The sequence below is a fragment of the Podarcis bocagei genome, assembly GCF_964188305.1.
Source record: "Podarcis bocagei genome assembly, chromosome: 16".
In the NCBI taxonomy this organism is placed as follows: domain Eukaryota; kingdom Metazoa; phylum Chordata; class Lepidosauria; order Squamata; family Lacertidae; genus Podarcis; species Podarcis bocagei.
The window spans coordinates 25816244-25841250 of NC_138142.1; the positions used below are offsets into that span (position 1 = coordinate 25816244).

The 25007-nt window shown below is 46.2% G+C and overlaps 1 protein-coding gene across 2 annotated transcripts; it reads left to right on the forward strand.

Moving 5' to 3' along the window:
* On the forward strand, positions 1 to 19739 carry LOC308576334 (arylacetamide deacetylase-like 4). Of its 2 annotated transcripts, none has more exons than XM_081175590.1 (4): positions 1 to 355; positions 9822 to 10038; positions 16244 to 16280; positions 18306 to 19739. In XM_081175590.1, the coding sequence occupies exons 1-4, from the start codon at positions 179 to 181 to the stop codon at positions 19078 to 19080; spliced, it is 1206 nt and encodes a 401-aa protein (XP_081031716.1). In that variant the 5' UTR covers positions 1 to 178; the 3' UTR covers positions 19081 to 19739. The 2 variants fall into 2 exon arrangements, with proteins under 2 accessions (XP_081031716.1, XP_081031715.1); XM_081175589.1 differs by lacking the exon at positions 16244 to 16280 and adding an exon at positions 16528 to 16591 and having other exon boundaries at positions 5 to 355.
* Positions 19740 to 25007: the final 5268 nt, after the last annotated feature.

The window sequence follows — 25007 nt, forward strand, 5'->3', positions numbered from 1 at the left end:
ACCAGGATAGCTGCAATGTTTTACTCAATTACTAAACTATTTCTTTTATTCTCAACTGAGAATTATATGGGTTGGCCTAGGGTGTTCTTTTCCACATGGCATAGATTGTTCTCCTATAAAAGCCACCAGCGTTGGCCAAGGCAAAGTCCTTGTCTCTGTGCCTCTGAGTTTAAGGGAAATGGCGTTTGGTGAAACTCTGTGGATGCTGATATTATATACAACTATTTTCATTCATTTCTTGCTGTTAGTGTGGGGAGTTTCTTATCGTCTTACCAGGACCCACCTGCCTCGAGGACTGTCCTATCGCCCAATAATGCTGCTTCACGATTTCTTAGTGGGATATGGATTGGCACTAGTAAGTATATTTTACATATATCATGGGTGTCAGGGGTTCAGGAGCAGAGGCGAGGGCAAGGGAGGAAACAGAGAGCGAGGGGGAGGAGGCAGAAGAAAAGATGAGTGATGACGACGACCCGAGATCTCCGAGTCTTTCCAGTGAATCAGAAGATTCACAGAAAGGAGCGCCAGTGACCAGAGCAAGGGGGGAGCTTAGGGGGACACCCCAGGAAGAAGGGACCAGAGGGGGCTCAGAGGGGAGCAGTTGGACATCGGGACCAGCGTCACCAACAGAGAGCAGGGGAGAAGAAGGGCGCCAGGTATCGAGCTCTGGCAGCTCGCAACAGGAGGGAGGGCACGAGTCAGGAGTGGCCACACCTCCATCGGGGAGCGAAGAAACGGTCAGGCGGAAAGTGGAAGGTTGGGCGCGCGCGCCAAGTTCAAATGCACAGGAAGGTGGCGCAGTAAGCAGCCCGGAAAGGGAGCCAGGTCCTAAAGCCCGACACAAGGAGACAGGAGGGTCCGGGGGGTCAGCGTCAGAAGAGTCCCGGAAGGAAGAGACCACGGGGGCAGAGGGACCCAGAGAAGAACGGTCAGGCGGAAAAGGTGGAGTAAGGCTAGGTTAGTAAGCTGGTGCACAGGGGGCGGAGACTCAGACGGAGCTTCGCCGGTCTAACCCATAAGACGTAGAGCTGCGCGCAGCAGCTTGAGAATGGAAACTGTAACTCAATAAAGACTTTTACAAAGTGACCGCTGGCTAGCGTGATCCTCTGTGAGCTAGGATCTGGAAGCAGCTCTGACAGTAAGCTCCGTCTCCAGTTGTGGGCATCTACAGCCTCGCGGACAGGAGAGAAGACGGGTGCCTACTACCGAGCTCACGAACGGCAGACAATATGACGGCCGAACAGCAGATAGCGGATCTCTTGAGAAGCAGTGACACGACTGAATGCCGAGATACTTGCATCCAGGAAGAGAGAGGAGGACGCAGCTGCCGCCTACAGGGATCTCCAGGTCAGGTTGGAAGTGCTTACGAAGCAAGGGCAACTGACACCCAAACCGGAGGGGATTGGGTTGGGGAGACGAACAGGTGGTGTAGTCTCTCACTTCGATGGGAATTTACAACTGTACCCCAACTTTAGAGCAGATGTACAGTGTGCACTGCAACTGCTGGACAAATATTTTAGAGATGAGCAAGAGAAGGTGGGATTTATCATGTCCCATTTGCATGGAGATGCTAAAGCATGGCTGCGCAATTTGTGGAGAGATAAGGATCCGGCGCTCCAAAATGCGGATGCCTTTATTAAAGCGATGGATGGCTGCTTTTTATCAAGCATAGACGTGGATCTTGCCCGGAAGGAGGTACATGGACTGAAGCAAGGGAGGGCCAGTGTAAGGCAGTACCATGCCCGCTTTTTTGCATTGGTCAGTGCCCTGGAATGGGACAGAGATTCGGCTCCAGTCAGAGACCTATTTTGGGAAGGATTGAACAGCGCGGTTAAAGACGAAATTGCAAGGGGGGAGAGACCCAGGAGCACGCAGGAGGTCGTTCAGAGGGCGCTGGCGGTTGGGGTGCGGCTGGAGGAACGTCCATGGAGCAGGGACGAAGGGCGTGGAGGGCGCGAACCAGCGAGAGGGTTCTCCTTCGTTCCCAGGGAAGCTGCGCGTGCGCAATCCACGCCTCCGCCAGGAGGGGGAGCGGAACCTATGGAGGTTGGCGGTGCCAGGGCTCAGTCAGCAACCAGAGCCATAGCACCGGGAGCAGTCAAAGCGAAGCCTCCTAGAGGGAACCGGAAATGTTACATCTGCGAAAGTCCGCAGCACATGGCGAAAGAGTGTCCCCAGAGGATCCACAAGCTCAATGCAGCCTCTGCAAAGGTGACTGCAGCTACTCAGCACGAAGACTCACAGCAGGGAAACGACGGAGTCTGGCTGGAGACAGAGGCACTGGGGCCCAGCCAGACGAGTCAGTGAAGCAGTCCCCAGAGATTTTGCAGCCCACAGACCCCCTCCCGCCCAAACCAGTAGTGCAGCTCACTGCATCGCTTCAGCTACCCAATGGCCTCACTCTAGACGTGCCAATCACCGTTGACTCAGGAAGCAATGCGGATTTTATAGGGCAGGACTTTGTCGATAAACACGCTGTACAGCTGCTGCCTGCCACGCTGCCCCTACAGGTCATCACAGTGGATGGCAGGGAGCTGCTAGGGGGGCAGGTGGTGAAGCAAACGCCACCAATGGTGATGCGACTTGGAAATCACAGGGAAGTCATCAGTTTTAATGTCACCAGACTGTCGGACACGCCTATTGTCTTGGGCATGAGTTGGCTGGACAGACACAGTCCGACGTTGGCTTGGTACCAGCGGCAGCTGGTCTTCGGCTCATCATATTGCGCTGAACACTGCATTCTGCCCCGGCAGGAGGGAGAGGAGGAGGAAGCACAGCTGCAGCTGGGGACGCTACAAGCAATCCCCCACAAATACGCGGGATTTTTAGAGGTCTTCTGCAAGAAGGAGGCGGACAAGCTACCCCCCCCACAGACCATATGACTGCAAGATTGACCTACTGCCAGGGGCGGCGCTGCCCAAAGGGAAGCTGTATTCCATGTCCGAGGACGAACTACAGGAACTCAAAGAGTTCATAGATCATAATTTGGAGCGCGGTTTCATCCGAGAGTCCAAGGCAGTGGGGGGCAGTCCTGTATTCTTTGTTAAGAAGAAGGACACGCCCCAAAAAAGACTTGTAGTGGACTTTCGGACCTTGAACAGCGTGACCAAGCCATCGGACTTCCCCATGCCCAGAATTGACGACCTCCTCGCGACGGTACGCAAGGGCTGCGTGTTCACCAAGTTGGACCTGCGTGGGGCGTACAACCTCATTCGCATGCGGGAAAGTGATGAGTGGGAGACAGCAATGTTCACGCCCCTGGGCACCTACGAATACAGAGTTATGCCTTTTGGACTGCAAAATGGCTCCCACTGTTTTCAAGCTTTCATGCATCACGTGTTAGCGGGGCTCCTCTACAAGACGTGTGTCTGCTTCTTGGATGACATCCTGATCTTTTCTGAATCGCAGCAGGATCACGACAGACACGTCAAGGAAGTGCTGAGCAGGCTACAGCAGCATAGGCTTTACGCCAAGCTGGAAAAGTGCCAGTTCGACGTGACGGAGGTGGATTTCCTGGGCTACAGGTTGTCAGACAAGGGGCTCGCCATGGACAGCGCCAAGGTTCGTGCAGTGTTGGACTGGAAGAGCCCGCGCAACCGGAAGGAGGTCCAGCGGTTTGTCGGCTTTGCGAACTTCTATCGCAAGTTTATCAAGGGGTTCGCTATGCAAACAGCGGCCATCACGGACACGCTCAGCTCCAAGAAAAAGAAGTTCATCTGGACGGAACAGGCGGAGCAGTCCTTTCAGGCACTCAAGCGTCTCTTCGCGTCGGAAGAGCAGCTGCTGCATGTCAACCCCAGCAGGCCGATGAGGGTGGAGACGGACGCTTCAGACAGAGCCGTGGGAGCAGTCCTGTTGCAGCAAGACCCGCAGGGGGCTTGGAGGCCGGGAGCGTTTTACTCCAGGAAGCTCAGCAAGTCTGAACAGAACTACACCATCTGGGACAGGGAGTTGCTTGCCATTCATGCAGCATTCAAGGCGTGGAGGCACTTCCTGATTGGCTCCAAGCACACGGTGCAGGTCTGCACGGACCACAAGAATCTGGAGCACTGGCGCACGGCGCAGTTCCTGAACCAGAGGCAGATACGTTGGGCTGAGTTCTTTGCGAACTTCGACTTCCGAATAGAGTATGTCCCGGGAGACACCAACGTCATGGCGGATGCCCTATCCCGTAAACCACAGTATCTGGAGGAGGCGACGCCAGCGGCTGCCATGCACATCTTCACACCGACAGTGTGGGCGTGCGCTTCGGCAACAGTTGACCTGGATGCAGTAAGGCGAGCGTTGCAGGACGACTCCTTCGCGCAAGCAAAGATGGCAGAGGTGCACAGGGGCACGGCGGCGACCGACGAGTTCCAGGTGCGCGATGGATTGCTCATCCGTAAAGGGGCCATCTATGTGCCGGGAGACAAACTTCGCGCCAAGGTACTGCAGCAGCTGCACGACGCGCCCACTGCCGGGCACTTTGGCAAGGAGAAGACGGTGGAATTAATCGCCAGAGACTTCTGGTGGCCCAGAATGAGAGGGGAAGTCGCGGACTACGTGGCGAGGTGCGACACCTGCCAGAGGGCCAAACCAGTGCACAGACCGCCGGCCGGACTGCTGGAACCGCTGCAAACTCCGTTCGAACCATGGGAGAGAGTGGCCCTGGACTTTGTCACGGACCTGCCCAGCTCGAGGGGCAAGACGGCTGTGCTAGTGGTGGTGGACCTGTTCTCCAAGATGGCACATTTCATTCCGTGTGCGAAGGTGGCCACGGCGGAACAAACCGCCAAACTGTTCATAGATCACGTGTTCAAGGTTCACGGTCTGCCGCGGTCTATACTGTCCGACCGGGGGCGGCAGTTCATCTCGAACTTCTGGCAGAAGCTGATGCGCTTCCTGAACGTCAAGATCAACCTGGCGTCGGCGAGACACCCGCAGACCAACGGACAAGCGGAGAGGGTCAATGCCATCATGCAGCAGTACCTGAGATGTTATGCGAATCAACAGCCCGCGACGTGGGTGGATTACCTGCCTCTCGCCGAGTTCGCCTACAACAACACGAAGCACGTGTCCACGGGGGTGACGCCGTTCTTCGCCAACAACGGAAGGCACCCCAGAACCTTCCCGGGACTGGAAAGAATGGGAGGGGGGAGCCGCAGACGGCAGACGCGTTCGCGTCGGAGTTGCAGGAGGTCCACGATCAGCTTCGGCGGCACCTGGAGCTGGCTAAGCACGCATACAAGGTACAAGCGGACAAACACAGGAGGGTTGGCGAAGAGATCCAAGCGGGCGACTGGGTCTGGTTGGCAGCCCACGCAGTGCCGGCCAGGTCGTTAGCGAAGAAGAAACTAGGGCATAAACAACTGGGGCCCTACCAAGTCGAGGAGCAGGTCAACCCGGTAGCCTTCAGGCTGACGCTTCCGGAGGGCTCCAGGATGCATCCGGTGTTCCACAGATCGGTGCTCACTCCCTACAAGACACCTCACAGATTTCAGGAACCAGGAACGGCGCCGAGTCCGCTCCAAGAGGGAACCGAGCAAAGGGGAGTGCCACAGGAGGAGCCCATCAACGAAGTCACAGAGATTTTGGACTCGAGATGGGGGGAAGAGGGAGTAGAATACCTTCTCGCCAGAGAGGGCACCCCGGCCAGTGCCAACAGCTGGGTGCCGGGCTACGCTTTGGAGGAACCTCTGCTCAAAGACGAGTTTCATGCCCTCTTCCCACACAGGCCCATGCCAGCAGACTTTTTCGACGATTGGCTTTTCACACCGACGCTTTCAGCCAGCACGTTCCGGGGGTTCAACTCGGACGAGGAACCGACAATGGACACCCGTTCCCCGGAGGGGTCAACCGCGGGATCTGCCTCAGAACCCTCGTATTGGTGGGACGATAGACCAGAGGAACAGTGGCGCAGGAAGTGGCTGGAGGTTCCAGGTCGAACGACGGACCCGGGAACGACTGTGGCGGAGACGGACGTGGACATGTACGGGGAGGATTTTGGGTTCGAGCACGGAGGCACGGAGATGGAGGCAGAGGTGACCGTTGTCGACGAGCGCAGGGAGGAAGAACCGGAAGTCTTCAGTTGGAGGCCCGCCACGGGAAGCGAACTGTATCCGACATTCGTCCCCATGACACTGCAGCACCCAGCTCCCGCACCGGAAGGAGGGGAGGGGGGAAGGGGGGCTTCGAGGGGGGGATGGATGTCAGGGGTTCAGGAGCAGAGGCGAGGGCAAGGGAGGAAACCGAGAGCGAGGGGGAGGAGGCAGAAGAAAAGATGAGTGATGACGACGACCCGAGATCTCCGAGTCTTTCCAGTGAATCAGAAGATTCACAGAAAGGAGCGCCAGTGACCAGAGCAAGGGGGGAGCTTAGGGGGACACCCCAGGAAGAAGGGACCAGAGGGGGCTCAGAGGGGAGCAGTTGGAAATCGGGACCAGCGTCACCAACAGAGAGCAGGGGAGAAGAAGGGCGCCAGGTATCGAGCTCTGGCAGCTCGCAACAGGAGGGAGGGCACGAGTCAGGAGTGGCCACACCCCCATCGGGGAGCGAAGAAACGGTCAGGCGGAAAGTGGAAGGTTGGGCGCGCGCGCCAAGTTCAAATGCACAGGAAGGTGACGCAGTAAGCAGCCCGGAAAGGGAGCCAGGTCCTAAAGCCCGACGCAAGGAGACAGGAGGGTCCGGGGGGTCAGCGTCAGAAGAGTCCCGGAAGGAAGAGACCACGGGGGGCAGAGGGACCCAGAGAAGAACGGTCAGGCGGAAAAGGTGGAGTAAGGCTAGGTTAGTAAGCTGGTGCACAGGGGGCGGAGACTCAGACGGAGCTTCGCCGGTCTAACCCATAAGACGTAGAGCTGCGCGCAGCAGCTTGAGAATGGAAACTGTAACTCAATAAAGACTTTTACAAAGTGACCGCTGGCTAGCGTGATCCTCTGTGAGCTAGGATCTGGAAGCAGCTCTGACAATGGGGATGAAGACACCTCTATAAAAGGGGCTGCAGCCCTTTAGAGTCAATAAAATAATTTAGAATAATTCTTTTTAAAAATGCTCATTAATTTGAAAATATTGAAACCAATCTGATACCCATTCTTGAATTTCTTCTAACTTTTTCATTTTACATGCACTACCAGAAAAACATAGTATGTCTCTATAAGTACCCCAATTCTCTTGAATGTTTAATTTCCTTAGTGTACTGGCTTCAATAGGAGATAATCATAAAAGTGATTTCCGTTCAAGTAAATTTTGGTATCTGGTCCACTTTCCACAGTGTTTTTATCTCCTGACCTCTGCTGCCCACTACTTTCTTTCTCTTATAAAAGAAAATCATCAAGCTGCTTTATTGCTTCCAGTACCTTAACCACATTTTTCATCAGGTTTTCCATGAACAATAGCACATCATCTGCAAATGCCCTCCGTTTGTAAGTTTGAAGACTCACTTGGAGGCTTCGTATATCATTTTCTCTAATATCCCCATACAACACTTCTAAAACCAAAATAAACAATAATGGTGAAAGTAGTAGACAACCTTCTCTTGTTTCCTTGCCAATAATGCATTTTTCTTATAAAATTCTGTTTACTGTTTGCAAATCGCTCTGTATATAATGTCTTTATTCCTCTCACAAATTTCTCCCTGAACCCCATTTTATCTAGTAATTGCCAACCCCAAGAAGCATTACACTGTGTAACAATTTTTTACTTTTTGAATGTTGTCTAGATTTCTACAACTGATTTAGGGTATTTTTGCACTGCTGAATCAGGAAATGGCATCCGTTTCTCTCCATCAGGTCAGGTTTACTGTAAACTGAATGGTGGGCGTTGATAAAGGTAAGTACACGTAAATTGCATGTTGCTTCACCATTTTTCAAACTTCAGGGCTTGAACTTCCGTTTCTTGGAACTCCTGGAATGCTCAGCAGCAGGGAGGTCTCTCTTCAGAGTCCAACAGTACTCAGCCATCATGACTGTCCCAACGACCCTGATACCTGGTCTCCATCTCTTTCATGTGCTGATGGAATCTCTCCCCCTGCTCGTCACTCATTGAGCCCAGTTTCTCAGGAAACTGGTCCATATGTGAAAATAGGTAGTGCATCTTGACGCTCATGTTGCAGCCCAGGTTTCTGAAAGCAGTCAGCATGCTGCTGTCAATGAACAGTCTCCAATCTTTGGGTTCGTACTGTGGCACTCCAAGCTTGAGCAGAAGCTGCGCAATATCTCCACAGTACACCACGTCTTTCTCTTCCGAGAAAAAACGGAGGTACTCTTGATGCCTGTTGCGGAAGAAGCTGATGCAAGCACTGTCAGAGAGGTTTTTTCCCTTCAATCTGGATGCCAACAGTTCGGCAGAGTCCTTTACAAGCTGAGGTCGCGAACTAGATCATTCAGTTCCTTTTGCAAAAATGGATGTGGGAGCATCATCTTCAAGAACCACTTCTTCTTCTTCATGTCCTTCAACACTGGAGGTATCTTCGTCACTAATGTCAGGAAGATCTCCAAAGATAGGCACTGGAATTTCATCACAATGAGCTACAGGACGATGTGCTGATTGAAGATCAGGATACTTGAGGCTGCTCCAGTTCTTTCTGTTGATCCCAGCCACACCAATTTATGGAAGATTTCGAGGTTTTATGACTTCAAACTGAACCCTTTTCCAAATAATCACCCAGAACTATCGGACCTGAATACTTCTTGTCATTAAAATAATGATTTCCAATCAAAACAATTATTCAACATAGCATTTTACCCCCACCAACTTCTTCTAAAATGCTCCACACAAGCGTACATGTGAACAAAAACATAAAAAAGACATGTGGCCATAGCTCAAAAACTTGACCTGATTGAGCAAAACCAATGTGATTTTTTGATTCAGCGCATCAGATTCGTCCTAAATCAACTAAAAAAAGCAGACAACAAATTTGTTGTTGACCAGTGAATTATCAAACACTTTCTCTGCATCTGGAAAAACCATGGGTAATTGCTAATCATTTCTTTTTTCAAAATATTCAGTAGCATTTAATGCAATTGCAACATTATCTTTTAACTGCCTCATCGGCAGAAATGCTGTCTGGTCTTCATGTATTAAGTTTCCTAACACTTGTTTGAGTCTTCTTGCTAATATTGCCAAAAACCATTTATAATTACAATTAAGCAAAGTAATAGGTCTATAATTATTGACTTGGGCTGGGTCATGATCTTGTTTTGCTATCAATGTGATATTAGCATACTAATAATAATACTAATTTTATTATTTGTATCCCGCCCATCTGGTTGGGTTTACCCAGCCACTCTGGGTGGCTTACAGCATATATAAGCATAATAAAACATCAAACATTAACAAACAGAATATCTTATACAGACTAAAATAAACCTATAAATCAATATAAAATAATAATAATAATAATAATAATAATAATAATAATAATAATAATAATAATAATAATAACAACCACCAAATTGAAATAGCTGCCAATCCCAACAAAACATTTAACCAATCCCAACCCAACAAAAGCAAAACAGGGGAACTAAAATTAAAGATTTTAAATTTTTTTAGCCAGTTGCCATATCCCAAGAGTTGTTCCAGCAATGCCCCTCTGGCCTCCCAGGATCCCCTTTTAGCTGTTCAAGGTGAGTCTGGGCCCTGCCCCCTAGGCCAAGGGGAAATGGGCCTTTCAGCAGGGAATGGTCTTACAAGTATCAGGTATCTCACCCTGTGTCAAAGTACTGGTCATGATCATTTCTAAAGGCTGGATTAGACGGTCCCAAAATACTTTTTTAAGTATTAAAAAATTGCAAGTGGAAAAAATATCTAATGCTAATTATGCATGCTAAATGTTTTGTTTTAAACAGGCAGGAATTCTGGAAAAAATGGGCATCTGCCATAGATATTCCATAATCAGGGCCATGTGCCTATTCATTCCGATAATGAAGGACTCCAAACTGATCATAAAGGACCTGGTTTTTGATGGGGTGCCTGTGAGGGTGTACTGGCCCAAGACATCACCTGCTGGGAACAGGAAAGGAATCATCTTTCTTCATGGAGGTGCTGCGGTGGCTGGAAGCATTCGTAAGTTCTGTGAAATGTGTTGGAAATGGTAGAACCTCTATTTACAACCGCCACCACTCGCGGACATTCTAAGTTGCGACCACAGCAAACCCGGAAGTAAGTAGCGGGTTTGCTGCCGTTTGCGCCTGCACAGAAGCGGGCAATTGTCGTCCGTGCCTGTGCACAATGGCGCCTCTCCCAGTGACCCGTTTCGCCATAAGGACGGTGTGGCGATCACACAGGGCCCCCGGACATTTCACGGTCTATTGACCCTGTGCCACCACTGCGGTTGCTTTCTTCGCTGCCACCACCCCGCTTCTCACGGGGACACACGGAGTCCAAACTGTTGTTAACATAAACAAATAATCAAGTTTATTTTTAAGAGCAGGAACAAGCATATGGTTGCAGTTTATTTTCCTCTGGTCAGTTTCCTAATCTTAGTTCCTACAACTTCAAACTGAATTATTCCCAACTATCTAACTCCCTAACAATTCCTCTCACTCTCTCACAATACAACTCAACCCCCCCCCCGCGTATTCCACCCTCTTTCTTCTCCCACACCCAAGCCTCAACTCCCAACTGACAAACCTCAACTCCCAACTCCCAAACCTCAACCGTCAACTCCCAGAGCTCAACTGACTTTTCAAAACCTCCCACTCTATCTTTTACTTCCCCCTCGCATTCTCACTGGCCAATCACCTCACACCCATTTTAACCCTTTCCTTCACACATCCTAGGGGGCAAACGCCACATTCCTCCCCCCATAAGAAGATTGACTCAGGAGGAATAACTTAACCTAGTTATTCTCCTGATCAATCAGCAGTACATTTTTTATGATAATTAGTACTTTTGGAGAAATGTATTTACGTTTCGATGTTTTACTGTTTATATTTGTTTATTTTTGTGTTTTTTCTTTTTGGAAAGTTTGTGATTTTAAAAGAGTGTATATCGGAAATAAAATTTATCTAAAAAAAAAATAATCAGCAGTACATTTTTATGGCAAATAAGCATTTCCTAACCTGTCATTTCCCCTTCACATCACATCTAACATTTGCACATCAAATACTGTGTTCTGGTAAAATATACATATATACAAAAACCTGTTACATGTTAGGTATTCAGTTAACTTTCAACTGCAGGTCTTCTGGACAAAGCATCTGTGACGGTATTCAGGGTCCCTTTCACATTTTTAATCGTAAAATTAAAGTCTTGCAGTGATAGGGCCCACCTCAACAACTTACTGTTGGTCTTCATTGTCCTCAACCACAACAAGGATGAAAGGTCAGTACATAAAGTAAAAGTTCGGCCCCAGATGTACGGCTTCAGCTTCTGTAATGCCCATACAATGGCAAGGCATTCCTTCTCGATGGTCGAATAATGTCTTTTCCTTGGTCGTAGTTTCTTGCTTATGAAGGTGATGGGATGCAGGTCGTCCTTCTCTCTCTGTTGGCACAGCACGGCCCCGATCCCGGCATTAGATGCATCAGTGAAGACGGTGAACTCACGATCATAATCAGGAGCAACAAGGACTGGATTTGATGTCAAGGTGCTTTTTAAGGCATCAAACGCCTGCTGACATGCTGCTGTCCAGTTTCTTAATCTATTCAGCATTTTGTCCACCAATCGCTGAAAAGTTGCTGGCGCATTCTTTAAGCCAAAGGGCATTACTTTAAATTCAAACAACCCTATAGGACTTCTGAACGTAGTTTTCTCCTGGTCCTTAGGGTCCATTTCTACTTGATAGTACCCCTTTGTTAAGTCTAGGCAGGTGATGTAATGACACTGGCCTATAGCTTCGTTCAGGTCATCTAAACGCGGCATTGGATAGGCATCCACTTTAGTGACATGGTTCAGCTTCCTATAATCTAGGCAAAATCTAATAGCTCCATCAGGTTTGTCTAATAACACTATGGGTGCTGCCCAGGGACTTTCCGAAGTGGTTATAATCCCTGCCTTCAGCATTGCCCTTATCTCATTGCTAACTTTCCCCACATACTCTCCAGTTATTCTATATGGGTTGACAGCAATTGGCTTAGCATCTCCAGTGTCAATATGATGTACAACTCCCATGTGTGCACCAACATGCTATTATGGGCTTGTTGCAAAATCTTTTCTCTATAGGTATGAGGGATTACTAACTGTCTTTTCACTTCTTCACACCCCCCCCCCTGCATGGTGGGTCAAGGACTTCTTGATATAAAAGGCCCTTGCTCAAACAAAACCATTCTGGGCACTCAGGAGTTAACGACCTCTCTGACTCGGCTGCCTCAAAGTACTTTTGTAACTCAGTACAGTGGTGCCTCGCAAGACGAAAAGAATCCGTTCTGTGATTCTCTTCGTCTAGCGGTTTTTTCGTCTTGCGAAGCAAGCCCATTGACGGATTAGCGCTATTAGCGGCTTTTAGCGGCTTATCTGCTGATCGGATCAGCTGATAAGCGGCTTAGCGGCTTAGAAAAAGGGGGGAAAGGAAAAAAAACCATCAGGAACTCGCAAGACATTGTCATCTTGCGAAGCAAGCCCATAGGAAATTCGTTTTGCGAAGCACCTCCAAAACGGAAAACCCTTTCGTCTAGCGGGTTTTCCGTCTTGCGAGGCATTCATCTTGCGGGGCACCACTGTATCTTCTTTTTGCTTTTTGGCAAAACTTTAGGTTTGACTTTTAGTCAAAGGAAATAAAAAGGTGTCTTTTCTTTCCTCACACTGATTATTCCCTTGCTGTCCTTCAGCATTGTCTACCTCTGCTACTGTATCCACCCCCTCAGGATTAGGTGACTGTGGACTCCCTTTTGCTCTGGTAACTATGAAAGTACTCTGCACATGTTCTAAAATGTCCCAACCAATGAGCACAGGGGCGGGGATTTCTTCCGACAGGGCTACCTGCCACTTCCCTGCCCAGTTTTTGAATCTGACATCTATTTCCGCCACCTTTAGGATTTCTGCTTGTTTCGGAGTTCCTTTTAATTCCATTACTTTTCCTGGAATTATGGCATCATCCCTGATTATATCCGGGTGGACTATGGTGACTTGAGATCCCGTGTCCTTTAACCCGAGATATCTTTTTCCATCTATCCAGATATACTCTCCAGCGTTCTTTAACAAGAGATTATCTTGTTGAATCACATAACAGTGCAGGACTTTGGCCTCTGCTACCTCAGCAGGCTGAGGCCTAGTTGGCATGTCTGTTTCCTTGACAACCTGGCTAGTTGGGCTCTGCTCCACAGACTGGATACAATATGTCTGTTTCTGTGTGGTACTATAACTAGATGTTTCTTTTCCTGTTTTACAACAAAAATGTTTATGACCTAATTTCCCACATCTCCAGCATGAAATGTCTTTGGGTCCTGCATAACTTGTTTTATTTACTTTTCCCTCAGTAAACTCTGTATGGGTGTGTGCCTTCTCATGTGGGCTTCCCAATGAGGGGCTGCCTCTCTTATCGGTTTCTGAGGTAAAATTTCCTTTGGTTTGCTAAAAAGTTATTCTTGTTTGTTTCCCAATATCTCCCACCAAATTTTGGCCCATCAAATCCATGGTCTCAGATTTCATTTATTTTATCGGCTAAACCCGCTGCTTCCTCTATTGTCTTGGGGTTTCTTTCTTTTATCAGGTACTTCAATTGGCCATTTATTGTGTCGTAAAATTGCTCCAACGCCATACCTTCTCTAATCTTAGGTACTGTGTCTGCATTCTCTTGCTCTAACCATATTGTGAGGTAAGTTTTTATCTTTGCACCCATCTGCGCAAAGGTTTCCTCCCTCACCTTTGTCACACTTCTAAATTTTTTCCTCAACTGCTCTAAGGTAATCCCAAAGCGTGTATATGCTAACTGCTTGTACACCTCAAAATTTTGGGATTGTTCCTTAGTCATTTGAGCCTATAATTCGGCCAGAGGACCGCTTATTCTAGCTCTCAAGATCATCATTTTATCTTCCTCTCTTACTTGAAAATCGTGACAGGCTCTCTCGAAGGCTACTAGAAATGCTTCTGGGCTATCCCTATCTCTAAATTCAGGAAAGCGTTTTAAATCTATCTTCATTTGATTCTGCCCATCGGTGTTATTTTCTATTTTCTAATACCATTAGTTCCAACCGTCTCATCTCTAACTGAAACCGCTGCTGTTCCCTTTCCTGCTCTGCCCTCAATTTTTCTTTTTCCAATTCTTTCTCAAGCCTCAATTGTTCAATTTCTTGCTCAACTCAATTTTTCAGTTTCTTGCTCAGCTCTCAATTTTTTTTTCCAATTCTTCCTCAAGCCTATTTTTATCAAGCTCTAATTTCAAGTTATATTCTTGTACTAATTTCCACTTTTCAAAATCCTCTGAAAACTGTGGAACTTCTGCTTCAGGTGGGGTTTTAGTCATCTCTTCTATTCTGGTTTCTTCCCCCTGGGGATTCCCATTCTCTTCTCCAGAGCTTTCATGTGGGTTTTCTCACACTGGGTGCTTAGTCTTCTTGAGTGGCATTATGGTTGAGTCAGTATTTTGCACTAATTAAATAAGAGACTTTTACTCTCAGCACTGTTCCTCCCGGCTTGGCTTTCCAAGACCCCGGTCCCCAAAGTATAGCTTTAGGTTTTTTCCTCTAACCTTTCAAGCTTACTTCCTCTGATCCTGAGGCTAAGACTCCGCCAAAACAGTCTTTTGAGATCTCTTGCTCTTATTGTTATCTCAGCCAAACGGCAATCTGGGGTTTATCCTCAATCACACCCTCAGGCCAGGTAATCTCTTCACCGGTTTTCCCCTTCCCCTCTCCAGGTGTATTGTTTCCCCTCACAGGCACCTAGACTTATCGAATCCCACTGCTGTCGCCAATTTTGTGGCGGCAGGTTCGGCTGTTATCCCAACGCTGCACCACCAAATTTGTGGCGATCACACAGGGTCCCCAGACGTTTCACGGTCTATTGACCCTGTGCCTACAACTTCAAACTGAATTATTCCCAACTATCTATCTAACTCCCTAACAATTCCTCGCACTCTCTCACAATACAACTCAAACAACCCACTCCTAATCCGCCCTCTTCCTTCTCCAACACCCAAGCCTCAACTCCCAACTGACAAACCTCAACTCCCAACTGACAAACCTCAACCGTCAACCCCCAGACCTCAACTGACTTTTCAAAACCTCCCACTCTATCTTTTACTCCCCCCTCGTATTCTCACTGGCCAATCACCTCACACCCATTTTAACCCTTTCCTTGGCACATCCTAGGGGGCAAACGCCACAGACGGGCCTCCAGAACGGATTGTGGTCGCTAGTAGAGGTTCCACTGTATTGTTAGAAGAGATTGTAATTTAATGTAAAGATCCTGAAATGTTTGCCATGGACGGGGGTGGGGTGGGGGTGATTTGTGCAGCCTATACATGGTTGTTGTTGTTGTGGTTGTTGTTTTCTACAATCAAGTAGCATATATATTTTATGAAATAATAATAATGATGATAATAATAATAAATAAATAAATAAATAAATAAATAAATAAATAAATAAATAAATAAATAATTTATACCACGCCCATCTGGCTGGGTTTCCTTAGCTACTCTGGGCGGCTTCCAATAAGATATTAAAATACAATAGTCCTTCAGATATTAAAAGCTTCCCTAAACAGGGCTGCCTTCAGATGTCTTCTAAAAATCTGGTAGGTGTTTTTTTCCTTTGACATCTGGTGTGAGGGCATTCCAAAGGGTGGGCACTACTACAGAGAAGGCCCTCTGCCTGGTTCCCTGTAACTTCGCTTCTTGCAGTGAGGGAACTGCAAGAAGGCCCTCGGCACTGGACCTCAGTGTTGGGGCAGAACTATAGGGCTGGCGATGCTCCTTCAGGTATACTGGATGGAGGCCGTTTAGGGCTTTAAAGGTCAACACCAACACTTTGAATTGTGCTCGGAAACGTACTGGGAGCCAAAGTAGGTCTTTCAAGACCGGTGTTATGTGGTCTCGGCGGCTGCTCCCAGTCACCAGTCTAGCGGCCGCATTCTGGATTAGTTGTAGTTTCCGGGTCACCTTGAAAGGTAGCCCCACGTAGAGCGCATTGCGGTAGTCCAAGCAGGAGATAACTAGAGCATGCACCACTCTGGCGAGACAGTCTGCGGGCAGGTAGGGTCTCAGCCTGCGTACCAGGTGGAGCTGGTAAACAGTTGCCCTGGACGCAGAATTGACCTGTGCCTCCATGGACATTAAAAACAGACATTTATGACACAGCAATATTAGTCATATCCAGTCCTTTTTTTCTAGAAAAAGAGGTGCCAGTACTCACCATGAAGTTGTTAAGGTATGTGCCACACTTTTAAACAACAACAACAACAAAGAGGTGCCGGTACTGCATACCCTTGTGTACCCCCTGGGGGGAAAAGTATTGGTCATATCTGTTAATTTCAACAGTTTTACTTTCAGTAGGACTAACTCACAGTGGATTCAACTCACAGTGATTTCAATGTGAACGACCAAGGAAATGTGTAATGGAGCGTAACAAATAATTGCTCACAGCAGGCTGTGTGTGATGTGTTTCCCCTCCCTAGGAACCTCTGAAATGATCTGCCGTTCCATTGCCCACCAAACTGACTCAGTGGTTATGTGTGCTGAGTAAGTATCTTCATGCTTGTTGTAGCAGAAAAAAGAGTATTTCCCCTCAGTTTCTAACTCTTCCACATGAGCCCAGAAAAAAGCTGATTTTGCCAACATGGTGAATTTGCCAACCTTTAGAATGGGTGTTCACCTTTGTATTTTGATTTTTATGCCTTTGGACCCAATCCCTCTGGCTTTAATGATAAGAAGAGCTCTGCTGGATCAGGCCATTAAACTACTTTTACAGAAAACCACCACATCAACCCATAAAAAGCCATTAGGATTCTTCTCCTAAGGCAAAATGGCCCTGTGGTTGAGAGGGAAAGTGCAGCTGGAGTTAAAGTGAACTTCTCTCTGGCAAATAAGCTCAACCTGTTCCCAACTGTCCCGTCAGCCACACTTACCATCCAATGAGAGCAGTGGTACATTGGGCAATGGGAGATGTGTCATTTGCCAGGGCTTCAGAGCCCTTTACAAGGCAAGCCTTCCTGACAGTAATGGACATCATCTCTCCCAATGGCTGCCCTCACTGCCTTAATGCACCTTTGGTGCATGATCTGAAGCCTCCTGGCCAAGGTGGGTGAACTGGAGTTCTTGGCTTTAAGGCCATATGGTTTAAAGTGGGCAGAAAGAGTGGGAAGCATTGATCTCAGGAAGGCATGGTGGGACATACTGGAGGTGATTCAGAACTGGGGTTGTTTTCCTGAGATGGAAAAGGAAATCAAGGAAACATTCAAAATATAGAAGTTGGTTATATTAGGCATGTCATGTAGAATGTGGCCTGGGGGAAATGTGTTTGTCGCTCTCTCTGAACTCTAGAACATGTGGACATTCAATGAAGCTGAATGCTAGAAGATTCAGATAAAAAAAAGTACTTATCCATACAGTGCAAAGTTAAACTACAGAACCAGTTCCCACAGAAAGCAGAGATAGCTTCCAATGTGGATGGCTTTGAAAAGGGATTAAATAATTGGGCAGAGTATAAGACTACCAGTGGCTCCTAGCTATGCTGGCTATAGTCTGCCTCTATGGTCGGAATCAGATTTGACCAGCAGCCACTGAGAATGGGATGCTGAACTAGCATTATATTTGGGTGCAGAGCATCAGCCACAGGGGCTGAATGTTGCACTCTGGGCCACTTCATTTCCCCTCTGACCCCAGACCCCACCCCTGCACCATTGCCCCTCTTTTGCACCATCCTTGAGTGGCATCTGACTGGTGTGAATGTGTCTTGCTTGCTTGGTTGGAGAGTAGAGAAAGGTGTGTGGCTGTGTGTAGGAACCAACCTACTTGTCCAGTGGGAAAGTTCGCATTTGCTTTCCATTTTGCTCTCTGGTCCCACCCACAGCTGACATGTGGCCCCCAGGAAGGTTGCATAGAAAGGAATGTGGCCCTAGGGGTGCCACCCTTGCAATATGCCATTGCAGGAAAATGCTGCAAAGTGTATGATGTGTTATGTACTGAGGTTCTCACCCTGGGCCAGCAGGGGGATACTGTAGATAGTTATGCAAATGAAGGATTGAAAGTGACGTTCAGTGATTGGCTAGTTACGGAAAATGGTTACTGTTGCATTCTAGTGGAGCTCTATATAAGCAGGCTGACCGGGCTCCTCAGTTCAGTTCTGTTCCAGCTTACAAATAAAGAGCTGCTTTGGAAGAATCGCTGTGTCATCTGATATGTTCGCCCACGACTTAACATGATGAATGCTGATGACATCTTGCCTTATCTTTAGGTATCGCTTAGCTCCTGAGCATCCATATCCAGTCCCTGTACTGGACTGTTTAACTGCTGTAATATACTTTATGAAAAATGCAAAGGAATATGGAGTGGACGCCAGCCGCATTGCCATTGCTGGGGAGAGTAGTGGAGGCACTTTTACTGCAGCCATTTGCCAAGAACTGGTGACCAGAGAGGACCTCCCAAGAGTGCGAGCTCAGGTCCTCATTTACCCATTCCTCCAAGGAATTGACTTCAATCTGCCATCCTATCAGCAAAACCATTCAGTTCCTCCTATGTTCCGGAAAAGAACTGTCAAAGTTGGTTTGACATATCTCACTGGGAAGACAATGAATGTAGATGGAGTTCTGAAAGGCGCCCATGTCCCTCCTGATTTGAGAGAGAAATACCAAAAATGGATAAGTGCTGATAATATTCCAGAAGAATTTAAAGCTAGGGGCTATGTTCCTGTAGAACCTGCTCCATTTTCAGAAGAACTTTATGAACAAGTTAAAAGAGGTACTGAGACAATGTTTGCCCCCCTTCTAGCAGAGGATGACATAATCCGCCAGCTCCCGGGGACTTTCATTCTAACCTGTGAATATGATGGATTCCGGGACGATGGGCTGTTGTACAAGAAGCGGCTAGAGGACCACGGTGTGCCAGTGACATGGTATCATGTTCAAGATGGATACCACGGAATAATGGCCTTGGCTGGTTGGGGGCCACTTGCATTCCTGAACACACAGAAATGTTTGCAGAGTGTAATACAGTTCTTAAAAGGTTTATAGAAATGAATGACCTTGTAGGAGTGCAAATATCCAGAGTGTGGGGTCAGGTAGGACTACTATGAGGAATTATAAAATATGCATCAAGTCATTGTGTCCACGATGAATGCATTGTGTTGACTGGGTTTAATTCATTGACAATAATTTCTGACCAAATCCCACAACCCTCTGCATCTCTGGCCATTTCCTCTACTGCCCATCTCTCTTGCTTGACAAGTCACTTACACAGCCCAGTTGCTTCGCCAGGCAGGCATCCTGGGTCATCAAAGACAGTGGGCAGTTTCCTTGATGTAGCTTTTCTGATGTTAATCTTAGGATGTTAATCTTATGGCCAGGAAACAGATCTCACCTGAAGGTTATAATGATCGCTGTCTTCCTGGCCATCCTCCTTATCATGTATATTGCTTGTTTATGACCTCAGGGGTTGCCAAATGTACTCCTTTGTAGTTCTGTTTTTTTTACCCCAGAAATATGTGTGCTTAATTAGTTTTGGTAGTTTAACTTTGTCCCCATATGGGGTTTGTTGAAATGCTCAGAGGAAATCTGATTGGTTCTTACGAACACTCTGTAAAAGTTCTTTTGTGAATAAAATGACCTGGGCCGAGGGGTGGAGGCACCCAGAGATTATTATACGCACCCTTCCCAGAGTCTTGCTGGTTCAAGCCTCTGTGTATTCTTATTAATCAGAGTTCAATCCTTCCTTTACTTCGAGAACACCTCAAGTGGTGCTCCAGGTGAGGCAAACCTAAAAGGGAACCGTGTGAGGCTTGGGGGGGGGGGGACCTCAGCGTGTGAGGCAAAGCTAAAAAGGAAACCTCAGCATTTGAGGCACAGCAAAAGGAAACCTCAGCGAAAGGAAACCCCCAGGATTGGACTCTCCTCGGAGCTAGCAACCTGCTATCCCTCGGTCGCGGTGGATCATCCCGGACTTAGTATCTCATTTGCTCGGAACGAGTCCCAAAGACACGCGTCTATTACCCTTCAGGTGAGATCATGAGAAGCAAGCTTTCACATGTGCAGGAAAAGCATAGGAATAATTCTTCCGATAGATTTATTGCTTTATTGTTTGGCGCCCAGGGCCTCTACAGCTTCTGTTTACGCAGTGTGGCTTTGGGGCGGTCGTAAAGCAATTAGCAGAATTATACAGCATCTGTGTGTCGAAAGGGCAGTAAATAAGTCCAAATGTTTCTTCTATCCTAATATCTCTTTATTGGGAACAAAATAGCATATTTACAATCCATAACAGCCATCAGAGTGGAGCTGCATTTTCTCTGCGTCCTTCTCTCTCAGTGCAGCGACGCAACAACCTGATTTCGATTTTCACTCAGCTCACAGCATTCCAAGCTGCTTTCGTCATGTCCTGGCGTACTTCCCTTGTACGCGCCTCCTCTCAGGCTCGAGACACAGAAGGTTAACCCTTCACTACACCCAACAATAATTTATTATTTTTTGCTAGCTCAGAAAGGGCATGATAAGCATTTAGCACCCCAGTAGAAAAATTGTTATTAGAGATTGCTAGACTGTGCCCCTGGTTTCCAGAGGGGGGTACTTATGACATTAAGAAATTGAATGAGCTGGGAGATGCACTCCATAGACATCCTGAGGCATCTGTACAAGACTTGCACACCTGGCATTTGTGTAGAGACGCAGTTGGAAGGCTCTCTAACCCTTTGCTCCAGCCACCAGCTGTCTCTGTGAATGCTCCCACATTGTTGCAACCCCTAGCTGCTTTTAAAAATGCCATAATATTGTTACCTCCATCTCAGCCTCTAGATTTCAAGCCTCTCTCCTCTGAGGTCATGCCAAAGGTAATTCCATTGGCACCTTCCTTTGCCAAAGATTTGCCTGGGTCGAATGTAAATTCCATGCCACCTTCTTTGGTGGACCAATGCCTGCAAGGGGCTCAGACCACAGTGCAAAAATTGACTATTCCAAATATAGCAGAAGGAAGCAGTGAAGAAAAAACAGCTCACACCTTACCATTATTAGCAGTCTCTCCTGTTGTTCAGAATGCACAGGAACAGAGAGCCCATGAATCATTGCCCTTTGCAGTTTTTTAAAAATTGAAGCGAAGTGTGACAGAAAATGGCTTGCATGGTATTCTTGATGGGCTAGGAGCAGCCAGTACTTTAATTCCAAACCTTGACGCCTCTGAAGTTTCAATGAAACAATTGGCTTATGAAAATGAAAATGCTGATTGCAAGACTGCTCTTAAAGCGATGTACCAGAAGCCAGAAACAGATGTTGCTCAAATGAGTAAGCCTTGCCAGAATATTGACACCGAGACTCACAAATCTGCCCTCCTAGCAGCAGCTTTGTCTCCTTCAGTGCATCCTGCTAAAGACAGGCAATGCCACAATGGATGGCCTTCCAGCCTGAGTTTAAATGGGAAAACAAAGACTGTTGTGCCAGCTGCTTGTCAGTCTTTTACTGAAGCTAAATTAGCAGAGCCAGCTATTGCTTCTAACACAGTTGCTTTGAACACACAGTCTCCTGTGACAAATCTGCGCCATGCCGCTAGGGGCAGTGCTGGTTTGAATCTAATGACAGCAGAACTTGCTACTTTTCAGTTCCAGTTCCCTATGGTGGTGTATACAATTAAGACATAGCACACAGGTCTGATTCCACCTCAGACAGTGAGACTCATTCTTAATCGCTTTTTGCAGACTGTTTTTTCTCCTTTCCTCCCTGACTTAAAATTCCTAATGAATTTACTTTACAGCAGTTGCAGAGTTTGGGGGTCACTTCATACACATGATTCTTTTAATACAATGCTTTCACCTACAGGACTACTTTTTCCCCAGACACTGCTGACAGAATAGTGATTTTAGAGTGGCTACACTCTGAATTGCCTAACACTGGATTTGATATTGCTGCTTGTTATTTGCTTTTTTCTAAACAGGATCACGAGTCCCATATGAGTTCTTTTCTTTCCTATCTGTTTGCATTTACTGATTAACTTGGGTTAGTTTATTTTAACCCTCCTAAAGATTCACGCCTAGTTTAATTCAACAGGTACCCTGAAAATTGGTTTCTGTCCAAAAACAGGTTCCTATTCAACACCTCTAGAGTGTTTTAACGTATAAGGATTCTGAAAATAACTAGCATTTTTTTTTTTTTTTGCAGCTAATCAGAAAACTGACAGAGACCAGCCTACACTTCCACTGCATTTTGTGATTTTTGTGTGAAGTGGGATATCTTTTTATCACATTTGGCTAATTCCTATCTTTCTCCTATGCTAGATTTTAATCTACTCTTTGATCTCGACACTGAAATATCTCTTAATGCATAGAACTATGCCTTTCTGTGCTGCTCACATTTTGCTCCCATACAGAATTCAAGGATATATCTATATATATATATATATTTAAATAATCTTTATTGCTTTTAAAACTTACAAGAAAAGAAAAAAGAAGAAAATAAGCGAAAGAAAAAGACAAAATAGAGCAGAGAAGAAAAAAAAGAGAGAGAAAAGAAAAAACAATACAATAAACAATACAAAACACAACCTTAACACACTAAACTAAACAAAGCAAAAGAACAGCAATTTAAAAACATATACCATGCCATTTCATTACTCTATCTTTCATTCCCTTATTTCATCGACCTCCTCTCACCTCCCTTTTTGTAATCCACTTCTATTACTTGTTTCAGCAATTCCTTTCCATCTTTCTCTATTTTTATCATTATGAATATCTTAACATATTTTGTACCTTATTTTCCATTAATACTGAAATACTTATTTATACCTAACTCCTTATAACATTTCTGCTAAAGCCAATGTATCCCTTCCTTGTTCTCTCTCTGCACTACATTTTTTCCACGCCCTCCTTCAGGAATGTCTGATAAAGAAACACATGCAGGAAGATTATGAGGACACAATGCCTGTCCTCTCTTAAGCTTCTCTGTACACAATAAAATAAATAAATAAATAAAAAATGGTGAGATGTAGGAGTGCAAATATCCAGAGATGTAGTGATCAGGTGGGATTGCTATGAGGAATTATAACATATATAGAGTAAGCCATCTGCGTCAGCAATGAAAGCATTGCGTTGACTGGGTTTAAACTATTTTGATATGATTCTTGATCAATCTACACCCCTGCATCCCTGTTCAATTCCTCTCTTCCTCACATGTCACGTACACAGCAGGCAGGCATCCTGGGCCATAAGTTCCTTTGAAGTAGTTTCTTATATATTAATCTTGGGATGTTAATCTTAGGGCCTGGAAATAGTTTCACAGGAAGGTGATAATGATGCCTATCTCCTTGCCATCCTTCCATCCTCTCTTGCTTACTCCTGTTTGTGATCTCCAGAGTTTCTCTAGTCCTCTTTTATTTACTCCCAGATTAGGTATGCATGCTCAGAGTTGTAGTTAAAAGAATTTCTTTTGATCTAACTTTGTCCCCACATAGGTTTGTGGAAATGCTCAGAAGAAATCTGATTGGTTCTTAGGAACACTCTGTAAAAAGCTTTTTTGTGAATAAAACTACCTGGGCCGGAAGGCTGTGAAAAAAACACGGACAAGCACAGAGAGACATTGAGGCATCAGGCATAAGCCTGCATTTTATTAATGTTTGATCAGGGCTTGTATATTAAAGAGAGAGCTTAAAGATTTTCAAAAGTTTCATGCCAGGCAGAAGACAGCTGCTTAGAGAACCTTGGCAATGTTTTCCTCCTAGACAAAGGGGCCCCTTGATTTATAGCAGAAAACAATTCTCAAAGTCGTAAAAGCTGGAATTACAGACTGAGAGTGAGGACACTGACCCTACATGTTACAGAAGATAAAAAAGGCAGAGATAAACATAATTAGGAATGAGTAAATAGTAAAATAATACCAATGTGCCTCCCAGTAAAATGAGCCAGATCTTCTTTCTAAGGTTAAAAGGCCAAGACCAAATGGAGAAGCATCTAGCTGGCAGAAAGAGAGCATTTTTGGGAGAGCATTTTTGGGAAGTCTTTTAAAAGCTGTTTCTTTCTTAAACTGAGAGAGTTAGAGGGCAATAAATGTTGGGAAGAGCTAATGGGAAAAGCAGCTGGCTGAAGGGGGGGTGTAAACTGAAGAGGCTTCTTTTGAAGCGGTTTTTTACTGAGTTCCTTTTTTACTGAGTTCCTTTTCTACTTTACAAAGGCCTTATTCCTTTTAAAAGGCTACCTATGTTATGTATTAAATATATTTGCTTAAATGTAATTATGCAAAGGATTTAAGAAATGCTAGATTCTTATTTCATATAGTTGTAAGAGTTGTATTTATCCTGAAATTAAGTCAGCCACCAGCCTAGCCCCCCTGCCAGACAGGAAGACGCCATCCAAGCAGTCCTGATATATAGCTGTCAGGCATTTGTTTAGAAACCTTCAAATGAAGGAGATCTTTCAATGTTGATGTGAAACTCAAGATCCTTGACATATGTTTAAAATAAAAATTTAAGATTAACCATTTGTTTTAGAAGGCAATAGGGCAAGGAGGGCAAGAGGTGAGCTGGTAATTAAGATTCCTTGTTGAGACACATGTAAGATATATTACTACTTATTTGTCATTTATAGATGTAACAATATATAGCTCTTTGTGTTCCATATAAGGACAGGAGGATATGGGTGTATCTTTTAGGATTGGTTATAGCAATCAGCCAATAGGAAATCCAACCAGGCTGATTGGACAGAGGCAGCCAAAGGAGGAGCAAAGGGGGCTGGATTAAGGGAATATAAGTGCTGGCCATAATGGCAGGAGGCCAGGCCAGAGCTTGGTAACCATATACCACTGTGCCTCTCATTTATTTGTCTGACAAATAAATTATTATTTTAATTTCTCTATTGCTGCGTTGAATATTTCATTCCAGCTAAGCGTTAACCACAAGCAGGGTGCTACAACATGATTATACACACCCTTCCCAGAGTCTTGCTGGTTCAAGCCTCTGTGTGTATTCTTATTAA